The 14,782-nt window shown below is 37.7% G+C and overlaps 1 protein-coding gene across 2 annotated transcripts in view; it reads left to right on the forward strand.

The window, feature by feature from the left end:
• Positions 1 to 14,782, forward strand: part of LOC125277427 (CUB and sushi domain-containing protein 1-like) — a 750,178-nt gene that overhangs the window by 357,653 nt on the left and 377,743 nt on the right. For both annotated transcript variants that reach the window (XM_048205771.1, XM_048205772.1), the window contains exon 3: positions 7,114 to 7,226. In XM_048205771.1, coding sequence (XP_048061728.1) covers positions 7,114 to 7,226 — 113 coding nt within the window. The remainder of the gene's footprint in view (positions 1 to 7,113; positions 7,227 to 14,782) is intronic.

Here is a 14,782-nt window from a genome sequence, read left to right on the forward strand (position 1 = left end):
AAAAAAAAAATAACTCTTAACTTTAGGATTTAATAAAGTCTCTTTAAAAATATTTACCAACTGAGCAAACAATTAAGAAATGACAGAACAATCACAGTAGTATGTATATATGTCTGATTATCCACATAACAATAATATTCCTCATACTTTTGCCAATTGTCTTCTCCATATAGTGAACGTGTTGCAGGGAAGCAAATATCACTGTCTCATATTTCTATTCATAGCAAGCAGATTAACACACTTTACACAGGGTCTTGGGATCCCAGACAAATTAAAGTTTGGTCTGCTCTTGTGATTCCAGTGATACCAGCCTTTGCTACTGACACATTCAATCTGAAATATATAATAAAATGACATACAACAAACATGTAGTATTACAATTTTTAATGCACTGTCATGTTCAAAATAAAGTGAAAAATAAAAGTGTCTGCTTTGTCTGGTGTACAAGGATATTTACTGGCAAAAGTCATATTTGGGAATGAAAGAATATTGGCTATAGATATTATATTAGTTATCGCATGCATAATTCACCGTTTGAATTTTTGAAACATATTACATATAGAAATTCAAGTCTACCCAGATTAGAAGTGCTTCAAGTTCTGCAAACTAGGAAAGTTTACTGCTGCCTTCACCACAGGAGTTTACAATTAATATTATTATGGTACCATTTGGCAAACTTTCAAAACTATATGCTTAAAAGACTCAAGGTAATACAGAAACAACAAAAATAGGCTACTTAAAACGCTATTGGCTCGTTTAGCGAATCCTAACGACACCCGTGAATCATTGGCTGTGTTCATATCAAACATAGCTAACACATGACACGACATAAAACAATACAGCTTATATATAAAATCTTGTGCATCAATAACAGTTAGAATACAAGCTTGACATCGTTTAACGCTGAAACATATGCTAATTACCTTTAATGTAAGCCGAAGAGCGTGCACTAACATTTTCAGTGGCGCTTTAACTCAAAACAGGAAACTCGTGAATATTCATGTAAGCTCCGCCCAGTGTCACCGAAAATCTCAGACACCGAATATTTCATAACACCGGCCACACTGTATGACAGATGTATTGCTTTTCTCACCATGTCATCAAATATGTGCAAGTGAGTGTTTTGTCATTTAAAAACCTATATGATGATCTTGATCTTAATATATAATGTGAATTCATCCATTTGTCCCAAAATACATGTGTCCGGTGAACTGGGAGAAAAATAGAGTGAGTGAGCTTTATAGTTACTTACACAATGTGTATCTGATATGAATAAATGTCGGCAAATTATATTTGAATGGATTGTTATTGCTGCTTCCATAGACATCAGGGTATGTATCAGTTTCATTGGCTGTTGCATCGCGACACGTGACACCACAGGATATCAAGACAGCTCCAGATATTTAGCACGCTAGATATTTGTCTGGCGTCTGCGAGGTGTCCGCGACGTGTCAGCGAGCCTCTTTGATGCATCGTTCAGTAGTTAACACATAAAGATTGGCGAGCTCCAATCACCCGCTGATTTTCCACCGATCACAGCCCGACCTGTCGGCGAGCTCATTAACTTGCAAATCGGGCTTAAATCGGGCTTAAAATCCTGTAGTGTAAACTTGGTATAAGCGAGTGCATTACCTGCATCTAGCTGATATTCTTCAGGTCAATCATAATCACAAAACCAGTTTGAATGTCCACTGAGGAAAGTGATATCTTTGTCTTTGTCCTTTTAACATCTAAGACATTCCCATGAGCTAGTCAATGCATTTGTCAGTTAATTCTCGTAAGATGATGTTTAAAGTAAAAACAAAATCCTTGTTTCCTTGTTTCAGTCCATTTCATTATAAAAGTCTTTGAGACTGACTGACTCACTCATAAAGAGAGTCTTTGCCGCCATCTAATGGTGTATTAATGTAACTTTCACTGAAGTCAAAATCACTAATGGACTCTATTCAACACCAAAAAAAAAATATATATATATGTCATGTTATTTATATAAAATATTATTTATTGAACAATGATATTTAAATGAACAACAATAGCCAATATAACAGTATAAATAGTAAAATAGGAAACAAACACAATCAAACAGTTCAGTGAAACGTACAAAAGCAGTACTCTAGTTAGCACAGGATTTAATTTCAATGTAAATAAAGTTATGAAACTTAATATAGCCCTTAAGCCAAAACTATTAGCTCTGGAACATTAGTAGATTAACCTCGGTGGACTTGAACTTGAAAAATGGTGTGTAGGCTACTGATGTCTTTCTGCGTTTGAAACAACATTCCTTCTCATGTTCATTCATGTTTATTTGATGCTATAAATTAACTAGTAAGAAGAGATGATCGGTTCACGAGCCTCTTGAGCTGAGGCCCTACAGCAATCTGTCACGACACATTAAAGAGCCACAAAACGTTTTTTATTGTTTGAATTTCTTAAAAAATTACATAGTTTGAAAGCTGGGACTTTGTTTAATATCATAAGTAACCTACTCTGTTTTGTCTGTCGACGTGTTGTCAGTGTCCTCTTTGCTCCGCGATGTATTTTTCACTCTGTGTGGTGTGACAGCGCCATGGCTTGTCGGACAAAGCAACAGTAACTAAGGTCAATGACGCACAACAAATATCTGCTGTTATTTTGGTGGTTTGCTTCACGATGTGAGTACAGGACTCTTTTACTTCACTGCCCCTTGTTGGTAGACATTTTTTTTTAATTTGCCCTATATGTTTCTACACTTTCTTCTTGAATCTCGCACCGCCTGAGCCAGGGTTGCCAGGTTTTCACAACAAAACCCACAAAATTGCTCCTCATAACTAGCCCAAAACTAGCCCAATGGCTTTTCAGGGAGGTCCCACGGTAAAATTTGCATTTCAGGGACTAAATATCACGTTATTTTGGGTCAATTCAACCCACAGAGATGAAAAACAACCCGCGGCAACAGTGTAAAAGTAGCCCGATTCCGTGGGAAAACCGCTGACTTGGCAACACTGGCCTGAGCTGACTGGAATGCTTTTGGTTGTCATGACAACAACATAGTTTAGGGCGGCTATATTTTTCGCGTTCATTTACACCAAAGAGCTTAGAGCCCAAGAGGCGACACTTTGATACTTTTTTGTGTAACAGCCACTAGATGGCGTTCCGGTAGCACACCATTATGGGGTGAAAATACTACATGGACCATAGAATCCTTCACATCATTTTTAAATTAAATCACCAGTAAATTGTATGTCTCCTGCAGTAAATGTTGTATTGTCTTATATTGTTTTATTTTACCAATTGTGAAATCCAACCATTCAACCATCTGAGGTAACATAGTTAGCCTACTTTATTGAGTATTTCCATTTTATGCAACTTTACACATTTATTAATAGTAAATTAATAATTATCATCATGTTTGCAGCGAACAATATATTTTAGATCTTGTGCAGTAATAGTAATAATATCTACGTCTGATTTGAAATAGGCTATATTGTACGTTTTAATGGATCATGCTACAAACATAATGATCTTATAATACATGATGCATTGCATAATTCCTACTTTTGGACACTTTTGCTTTAACGGACATTAGACAACACTGCAAAATCAAGCTGTTATATTCATATATTTATTGTCCAACATTCCCAATTTTTCTGATGCATGTCCTTAATTTAATTTCATATGTTGGTAATAATTCAGTGCTTATAATCCTTTTAAAGATTTTTAACCCAAACTGACTGGGTTTCTAAAGAGCAAAGGTTTTGTGAAAAAAGTGGAAGACTTAAACACAAAGTGTGTAAAATAAACTGTTAAAAGGATTTGATGATCACTAGTGATAGTATTTTATTCTGTGTTGTCATCATTCAGGTTGGATTTCAGCTTTAATGTACTTTTTTATTTTTTTTTAACAAAGCAGCTGATATTGCCATAGAAACTAGTGGGCTGCCGAATCACTTTCACCCCAAAATGGCAGAAATGCAGGGCCGCTGCTGGAAGCCGGTGTTTCAACTACAAGTTACAAGTCACCAATTCCAATACAACTTGAGTAAAAGTCTTAAAGTATCTGATTTTAACAGTACTTAAGTATTTTACTCATACTGAATGTAGGCTCAGAGATGCTCTAGTCCTCAACACCTGAGAGACATGCCAGTGAAAATAAGAAACAATTGATTTGTAAGATGAAAAATCAAGTTTATTTTCTAAAATCAAAATAAAACTGAACACCTCAATGTTGCAATAAATCAAGGTCGACACAACAACCTTTTTAGTCTACAAACTCTCAAGTCTCAGTTAAGCTCAAGTGCACAAAAAGTAAACCAATATCCTTCAAAACGGTCTTGTCAATATAGCGGATAAATAAAACAATGTAAATAAAATTAAATAGTCAAAGTCTACTGTATGTGCTGGTTTTGGCCTCATCAGCGGCTGTAGTCATTTCCTCATCTAATAAATCAAACACCTGCCTTGCTGAGAATTTTTGGGGGAGTGAATGCAAAGCGTACAAGATATAGTAGCTTCAATGCCCTTAGATAGCGATATTGCTTATTTATAGCAGAAACAAACTGCTGCAGAAAAAAGTTAACTGCCATGAAAAATGTAATTTGCATTACTCATCACAAATGTATTAGAGTAAAAAGTACATTTACTTGCTCAAAAATGTAGTCAAGTAGAGAGTAAAAGTTACCGATATCTTTGATACTCAGTACAACTAAGTAGCCAAAAAGATACTTTTAAAGTACTGTAACTAATTACTTTTACTTAACACCTTTGGGCCTTTGCCTGATGACATAAGTGACTTCAGTGAGGTACTTCACCTGATCTTTCATAATAGTAGTAGTAATAATAAGAATATGTTCAATTTATATAGTGCTTTTCCAGAGCTCAATGTCACATTGCAAAAGTGGTACAATAATACATTGACAATGAACAGTTGTAGGCAAACACAAAAAGATGTAGGGATTGAGCACAACTTAATGGGGAGCTAGTTGTAACACACATGGTTTCAACGTTTCCACATGCTAGTCACCATAATTGCCACAATTTAAAGAAAAAAAACACAAGAACAAGAAGTTATTTTTTCATCTCAGTTTTTAGTGTTTATCCAAAACGAGCCATCATCCCTAACAACCTCTGGAAAAGCTTCAGAGGGAGATAGGCTTTGTTCTTGACTGAGGCCGCGAGCTGCTGAATCACCAGAGCGCATTCCGGCGAGACTACTGCCATCATATGGACTGAGTCGAACACTGCCCCCAGAAACGAAATTTTTTGGCTGGGGCACAGCGAGCTCTGAGACCCAGACATTGTAAATGGCTGAGGAGCACGGATCTGTGGTGTTCCAGCTTGGCTCGCGAACGGGCTAGAATGAGCCAGTCGTCGAGATAATTTAGAACCCGGATTCCCATTTGTCTCAGAGGGGAAAGCGCCGCGTTCATGCACTTGGTGAAAGTGCGAGGAGCCAGAGACAGCCCAAAGGGCAGGACCGTATATTGGTACGCCACCCCTTTGAATGTGAATCTCAAGAATCATCTGTGATGGGGAGCTATCTGGATGTGAAAATACGCATCCTTCAGGTCCAGCGAGCAGAACCAGTCCTCGGGGCAAATGTGCGCGAGGATCTGCTTCAACGTCAGCATTTTGAACTTCCGTCTCATGAGGGAGCGATTCAAAAGTCTGAGATCTACGATGGGTCTGAGACCGCCATCCTTCTTGGGGACCAGAAAATAGCGGCTGTAAAAGCCTGACTCGCTCTCCGCAGGGGAAACTATTTCCACAGGTCCCTTTCTTAGCAACATCATAACTTCGGCTCGGAGGACGTGAGCATCGTCTGGGTTCACAGAGGTTTGTAGCACCCCGCCAAAGCGAGGGGGCCGCCGTGAGATCAGCGAGGAGAAGTAGAAGTCGTCGCTGAAGGAGAAAGAACTGAAATCCTATGGCGAAACGCCTGCTTATATAGCCCTTTACCCCGGCCATTTCGGCGGGAAAGTTCGCGCGCTTTCTCGCCATAGGCCGCGCAGCTATGCCGCGCCATCATTGGTTCAACAACTTGTCTATGAGTGAACCAATGACGGTGCAGTTACACTGCGTTATTGAAAAAGGCTTCAGTGACGGGGAAAAAGGGAGATTTTTCCCCATACGCAGTACGAGTGAAGTATCGAAAGGGAACTGATTTATTATACACTGATTCATTGATAGTGTGCAGGATTTTTTTTTTTTCACTTTAAGATCACTTTAGGAAAAGTGAAAGCAAAAACAACTCTCTGGGGTTTCTCCTGTACAGCAATGAATTTATATGAAATGCAAATGGGACATTTGATGAAGTCTTCTGCTTCTGAACTCCCCTAGAGTTTCTGATGTTATCTTGGAAATGTTGCTCAGATTAGCCCCATGATCCCAAAGTTACAACTTTCTATATGGACTCTTTATGAACATTTCTCATCCAGTACATCCAAGAGAAAATTGTAGCATTTACTTTAATTTATGCCTCCATTCTTAAAGTACAGCACAACACAGTCTTTTTTTTACAAGAAACATCTGGTTAACTTAAATTAAACAACTGAGATCACCATTGTGTTTTATCAGCTATGGAAGATACAATATAAGGCTTTGAGTAATACAAATTTCCTATGAGCTACAATGATCTTGATAATCACCTTTCTGTTCAACTACTAGGTGGAAAATGAGCTCTATTCTGGTTTTACATTGGTCTGAGATAACATGAATCATCTTTAGAGAATTCCATGATTATCAGATGATTTGTTAGGCTCAAATAACCACTGCTACTTAGCTGAGATCTCTGACGAATGAGACCAGTTCCTTTCTCTGGGCTTTCGTCGAAGAATAGAGCCACAGAGGATGGTATTTGGTACAGAGGACCTCTGTTTTATCTTTAGCTTGTAATAGCCATCTAATTCATTAGGGTGGTGTCAAAGGTGAGGCAGTACTATGGAGTCATAGGGCAGCTCTGTGTGCTCTCCCTCAGGGCACCCGAGATGAGTCGATCCTGCTCATTAAAAACATGACAAAGAACAAAGATACTTTGGAAAATGGCAGGAATTAATGACTCAGTTACCTGTTTCTTTTATGTGAAATATTATGTGTGGTGGACACTATATACTGACAAACACTGACATTTAATTTCAGGTTGTCTGGCTTCATGTTGCCATCACCCATCGTGAGTTCAGGGTCGATTTTGGCACTGTGGTTTACTACGGATTTCGCAGTGAGTGCCCAAGGATTTAAAGCAATCTATGAAGGTAGGAAACATTGGTTTTCACCATACTATCCTAAAATGATTCTTCTTTGTTAAACATGTAATTTTTTGCCCCAGGTGCATTTTCTTAGTTCTGGTCAAGCCATCTGCATTTGTGCCAACAGGATGGCACACAGACGTGCATAGCCAGACTTTTGACTATCGGCATAAAATCTGGTCCTTATAACGGTGTGTTCTGGACAAGAACCTTCCACTTAGAGAGGAACAGACAGTTTGACCATTATGTAAAGCACAGTTTGTTTTTGTTTTTATGGGTCATTTAAGAAAGGTAAATATTTTGAAATGTGACCAGCTATACAGAAAACACAGAAATATGTGTAGACCATAAACAGATTATTTCTCATTCATAATATGAGAAATATGTGTAGACCAAAACAGATTATTTCTCATTTATAACCCAGAAAACAAAGCATAATGTGCATTCGGTAACACTTTAGAATACTGTTCCATCATTAATGAACAACTAGACAGGAACAAATGAGTAACGCACTATTAACATTCTAGTAATTACTATTAACAAACAAGAAAATCTGATTAACAGTTCACTATTAGCTAATCAATAACAACTTTTTTTTTTATACCGCCCAGAGAACTAAAAATAACTACTTTATACAGGTTTGTAATTAATGTGAATAATGCATAATCTATGATTAATTCTAAAGTAAAGGTCATGGTAACCCAGTAGTTATTTAATACCCACTCAAGTATTACCAAATCCTTCAGAAGGAATTACTAATTATTTGGATCAGTATTCTAAAGTGAAAAGCAAGAAGACCCCTTAATAATCCAAAACCTCAAAAGCTTACAATGAATTTAGTCATTACTAGGGAGTTATTATGATTTTTACTTTAGAATACCGATCCAAATAATTAGTAGTTCCTTCTGAAGGATGTAGTAACAAGTCATTGCTATTAACAGTCATTTCTATTCAATAATTTACAAAAACCTCAAAAGCGTACAATGATTTCAGTCATAACTAGAGAGTTATCATATTTTTCACTTTAGAATACTGATCCAAATAATTAGTAATTCCTTCTGAAGGATTTGGCAATACTAGAGTCATTACTAGTGAGTTACCATGATCTTTGCTTTAGAATTAATTATACATTATTCATTATTCATGTTAATATTGAACATATATAGTATAGTAGTTAGTAGTCCTCTGTGAGGTATGAAAACAATAGTAGCTATTGATTAGCTAATAGTGAACTACCACTTTTAGTTGACCGTTTGCAAAGACCCGCCTCCTTTAGTTACTGTTGCTATGTCCGACAAGCCATGCCGCTCTCATGCCACACATCATGTTATCACTGTGAAAAATACATTGCAGAGCAAAGAGGACACTGACAACTCGACAGACAAGACAGAGCAGGTTACTTGTGATATGAAACAAAGTTTATAATTTTTGTGATTTTTAAAGAAATGTAAACAATAAATACCATTTTCTGGCTCTTTATTGTGTCGTGACAGATTACAGCACCTCAGATCAAGCGGCTCATGAACCGATCATCTCTTCTTACTAGTTAATTTATATTATCAAATAAACACGAATGAACCACATTTCAACCACAGAAAGATGTCAGTACACATACTTTTTCAAATTCAAGTCCACCAACGTTAATCTAACTCCCGTGACTGCTTTGTCGGACAAAATGGCAGATTCGGCGTTATGATTGGTTAGATCGCCTGTCAATCAAACTCCTGGCGAAGGGTCAATTAAGCACTATTACTTACTAATTCGTTAATCAGAGTTTCGTGTTAGTTAACAGTAGTTACTAGTGTTAATATTGCGTTACTCATTTGTTCCTGTGTAGTTATTCATTATGACCGAACAGTATTCTAACAGTGTTACTATGCATTCTGCTCATCAATATCTAGTTTATTTGCTACAAAGCTTATGGAGAAAAAAAAAAAACAAAAAACAGATTAGATGCCGCTAATCTGGAGAAGTTATATGCAAATCCAGTCACTTGAATAGTGCTCATTGTATCAGCACAATTTTGTTTCCAGCCAGAGTGATGCACGCTGACTCCTACAACCTGCATAAACCCAACCACTCCTATTGGAACTGTCGATTTTCTGCTAGCTCTGTCCAGCTTTATGTGCAATATGCATGAGGCGGTCAATGAACAGACTGGTCTGTGAGTGTGCCATCTGGGGCTGAGAATAGATAGAATAGATAGCATGAATCATGTTTTTTTTTTTTTTTTTTTTTTTGGCAGATTACGTTGGATTGAAGTAGTTGTGCATTTAGTGCTGCTCTCTCTGGTTTAGTAAAATACTGTCTTTGTCCTGCAGTGTTTAATTTTGTTTGCTAGTCCTAGATTGATTGTAAGGCTGAGGGAAACTAGATTTACACACCCTGCAAACTCATCAATGAATGTTTTAGATTACTTTAGGGACTAAAAGAGGCACCCCAGACTCAAGTGAATGTAATTCTATTTTGTCTTTGAAACCTACAGCTATTTGTTTTATTTTAACAGGAAATGTTAGTGAATGCTTTACATTTTCTAATCCAGAGCTGTCACTTCAGCTTAACCAGTCTTTACATGTTGGTATTTTTCTACATGTACAGCTGCAGAATGTGACTGCAGAAATAGTGTTAGGTAAAATGAGTTTTAAAAAAGTTCTGTCATCATCTTTTCATCTTTGTTTCGATCCAAACCTTTATACTGTTGTTGTTGTTGTTGTTGTTGTTGTTGTTGTTGTTTTCGAAGACAGAACAGTTCATAGTGGCTTGTCAAACACGCCCTGAGTGCACCTGCGCCGTGCGCTTTACACTTTGGGCCCTATTTTAACGATCTAAACGCAAAGTGTAAAGCGCACGGCGCAGGTGCACTCAGGGCGTGTCCAAATCCACTTTTGCTATTTTAACGACGGAAAAACGGTCCGTGCGCCGGGGCGCATTTTTGAAATGGGTTGTCCCTATTCTCTTAATGAGTAATGGGCGTAACGTTCAATAAACCAATCAGAGTGTTATCTCCCATTCCCTTTAAGAGCGAGATGCGCTCGCGCCATGGCGGATTGCTATTTACATGGCGGCATTTGTTGGCGGAAAAGCTGAACGCTTTTCAAGCGAAGAAACCGATCATCTACGGGACAAGCAGGAATCCACCAAAGCTTCCCGAGGTGAAGAAGGCGTGGGATGAATTAGCAGTGATTGTGTCCTCGTCTTCTGGCATCAGATGTTTTGCTGAAATTACCTGTTAAGTGGCCAGTCAATCTTTCAGTCGTCTGCGTTGGATGCAGGCTTTCAAATAGCTCCGCGCGATGAGTCAGTTAATATATATGTGTGTGTATTGGCACGTTTGTTCAATTAATTAGCCAATTTCGCTCATCATTATAAGTAGTAATAGGATGAATTGAAAATAGGTAGCCTAATTCTAATACACGCAATGACTATTCATCATTACATTTTTATATTTATGTAGCCTACACAATAATATTCTTTTACACTGTAATCCTTTTGTTTTTAATATTTGGCATGTTTGTGTGATGCGCATCCACTGGCGTAGCGTCTGGGCATGCAAGGTATGCACGTGCACATGGGCCCGGGCGGATTGGGGGCCCGCTATTACGGGCTTAACCCCAAAGTATACTTCGGGCGTCCGCGCACAGTCCCTATTACGAACATTCATCATCAGGAGGGTTTGTGGACGTTCGCTCTCCCCGTCCGCGTGCAGCCCAATTTTCGTAATGGCACGGACAGCGTGTGTACTGTAGCTACAACAGCCCATGCGAGAGTGAATTGAGTGCTTGGAAACAAAAGTCCACTAGATAGTGCGCAGTGCACACACCGAACGCGTCTTTCTCCAGCCAAATACTTTCAAAGGCTTGCACGTGCACAGAACCCGTGTACATACGTTCAGAAAAATGAAGCATTAATGTTGTCAATAACTTGCTAGCCTATCTATTTTAAATGTACTAAAAATCATTAAGAATCTGAATAAATTGACCATAAAATAGTCCACGCCATGTCTTAGCGATGATCTATTGTATCTGACCGTGCCGTTTTTCAAGTGGGTTTCTGAAACGTATGCATGCAGTAATGTAAGTAGAACAGCATTTTAAATGAGTCATAATGGTTTTCTGAAAAAAAAACGACTACGTCTGCACATTTTAAGATGGGCTACTGCACAAGATGTGAATAAAAGTAACTCGTACTCACTGGGGTGGATACTCTTTATTCAACTAAATAAAATGCACATAAAACGTGACGGAAACATATTTAGAGAAGAAACTTTTAGTAAATTTATTAGGAATAAAACATGTGCATTAAAAAGGTCTGTGACAGATTAATTAATTCATACCTTTATAACATAAATCTTAGGACTATTGCTATGATCATTCTTAAATTCCAAAGCCAGAGTCCAATCGGTCGAATTCAAACGTAGACTGTTAAAGCCGTTTTTTTGACATTTCTCAAATGCATAATCAAAATGATGGAGGAAAGCATATAGTGTTATCATTCCTAGATTTTTTTTTTTTTTTTAACAAGTTTTGTCTGCATGTTGGTGATAATATCTTATTCATATTAAAGTCCTGGGACTCATTCGCATAAGACGCACATCCCCTCCACCCCCCGCGAAACCGAGGGGGGCCCGTGAAAATTTTTTGCATAGGGGCCGGGGGCTGACTTGCTACGCCACTGTGCGCATCCCTGTGTGTAATAAGCAAAGTCAACGCGCACTGTGGACGCGCCCAGAGGCGCAGTTTCTACCAACGCGCTCTAACAAAAAAATATTGCGCCATTGACTCTAGACCAGGTTTGAGTTGGTCTATGGCGTAGTCTATTTTCAGCTCCTTAAAATAGCAATGCGCAGGCAATGCGCCTGAACACGCCTCTTTTTTAGACCAGCACGCCCATGGGCGCACTAACTGGCGCAAATGCATTTACTAATTTAAGGACGTGGCGCTGAACGGGAAAACGTGAGCGGCGCCGGACGCAAACTAGCAAACACATTGCGCTGCGCCTTGCGTCGCATTACGCCGGGTGTATTATAGGGCCCTTTGTGTTTAGATCGTTAAAATAGGGCCCCCTATGTTTATGAATGATGCACAGTTGAGTCACTATTCTGATTGACCTATCTATAAGGAGATCTAGTTTTATGCTTTATTTCTCTTTTAACCTCATCTTGAACATGAACTTTGACAGTCATCATTCATAACTTCCTTGCCTGAAGCCTCTTTAGGTGATAACTACGAGCAGCTCAGGAAGGCCTCAGGAACGTCTCACAAATTAGCATTCATCTATTTTTGGGTGTCAGCTCTATGCCTGAAACACAGTCTGTTTTTTAACCATATGGTCGTCACTGAGATGCTGCTGTGGAATGCAGATGTGTTGACAATGTGTGCTTTGTACGTGCTGTGTGACAGAGATGTTCCTCCCAGTGTGAGGTATTTTTCTATGCTCTGCTCTTAGTTTTGTCTGCAATTATGTCTCAGGAACTCTCGCCACAGCTCAGAAATGTGCTCCCCTGGGTTTATTTTTTTTATTTTTTTTATAGGTTCTAGTGTTAACCCTATAAAGCCTACAGTATTATATTTGATATGCAAATTTATAATCAACATGATCAAAACTTTACCAAAAAACCCGTAGACAATCTACTACATGCCGTTTAGAGCCATATGATTTCCGCAATGCGTAAAATGCGGACAGAATCTAGTTATAAAATAGAATTTATTGTATAACACAGAATGTCACAGAATTTGGTAAATTTGAATGAATAAATCAAAAGTAATGCTGTACACTTAATCAAATTGCAATATGAACTAGTGTTTGTGAATATTAAAGCACAAAAGACTGCTATTTACTGTAAACATTAAGTGCTTGTTCTGCGTGTCTCTGTGCGAATGAATGGCATGGTTTGTCAACTACACATAGCCTACTAAAAGTTTGTGCGACGCTCGTAGTGTTTTCAGCATCTGCTATCTCACTATATGAGGACACTCCACATGAACTTCATTGCTCTGAGAGTTCACTTCACCAGCATTTCACAATTTCATTCAAGAAAAAACTATCATCATATCATATACACACAGAAACTGTAAGGTCTTCATGACAACCGTTCAAGTAAAAGATAGGTTTAACTTGAATAAATTGCATATTACTATTAATGTATATTACTATTGTATAGCAGAATGTACCTCTCACAATAATAATAATAATAATAATAATAATAATAATATTAATAATAATAATTTTTCTTCAGTGTTTTAATTGTAACAGTACACTGCTGTGCAGCATGTTGTTTGAATAGTTTTAAAATAAATTTTCATTTTTATTTGATCCATAAAAGTTAAAACACAGAGAATTTCTTAATAAATGCTTTTTGATTATTTAAGTTTAATTAAATTATTAAAATGGAACAACTGTTTTGATATATTTATAGACAAAAAAACGAATTATTGTTATATAGCTCAACACGTTTAGTCTTATTGTTTAGGCTAAATCTAATTTTCTTGATTTTTTGAGTAGCATGCTTTACCATGCCTCAGAGAAAAAAAAAACTATTTTGTGAAGTAGCTAACATAGCATAATCTGTTGCAGCTTTATTTTTAGTAACAGTAATACAGCATTTTCTCCATCATACAATACGTTTTAAAATTAATTGCATGCCATTTATCAACACAAGCCATCCAACATTTAATATGATATTCTAAAATTGATCTAGTTTACTGCAGTGTGCAACAAGTATCTCACAGCAGTCACCGAGCGAACGCACAGAGTAACGTTATAACATTTTCAACATACTCAAATATATCTAATATGATAAACAGAGCTGTGTAACCTCATACTCATGACCGGAAAAGCGGAAGTGGCACCGGCGACTGTGGCATAGTAAAAGTTCCGCTGCTTGTGAGGCGTGTGTTGCACAATCACTCCAGCAGCCTCGTTCAGCTCCCATAACACTCATTCCTGCTCTGCTTCATACTACAATAACGTTAATAATCGAATCCATTAACATGATTTCTTCCCAAGTCCTATCCCAATTCTATTCCACCCTCCGTTGAGGTGAAGTCCGTTGATGTCCCAAGATTCCGCGCTCAAACTTGGCATCATCAAGCTATGCCTTCATTTTGAATAGGCTTCTAGAGACCTCTAGCGGACAGAAAATATTACATATTGCACCTTTAATGGAAAATGTTTGATGGCCCACATTATTACTATGTTTACTGTTGCTTTTGATTGATGTTGATCACCGTGTTTGCTGTAGTTTAGCCTAGAGTGTAATTGGTATTTGAAATGTGTGTAAAATAAGGTATATGGTCTCTTTCCATTGCCTTGGTTTTATGTGTATTAGCTGAAGTTCAGTAAAATCATCACCTTTTATAATTTTCAGTTGATGTGTGAATTTTCCCTGTAATGCATTTGGAATGCGCCTCTCACCCCATTACAGCCCAATCCATCAGGTTAATGGTATTTTGTATAGGTGGTCAAATGTGTACGGTTTTTAAATTTCTTTTTTTTTTTTTTTTTGCTCTTTTTTGGGTTTTGTAGCTAATATGCCTGAAAATTTATCAGAAACGTTGCTTCTG

This window comes from Megalobrama amblycephala, linkage group LG10 (genome assembly GCF_018812025.1).
Source record: "Megalobrama amblycephala isolate DHTTF-2021 linkage group LG10, ASM1881202v1, whole genome shotgun sequence".
In the NCBI taxonomy this organism is placed as follows: Eukaryota; Metazoa; Chordata; class Actinopteri; order Cypriniformes; family Xenocyprididae; genus Megalobrama; species Megalobrama amblycephala.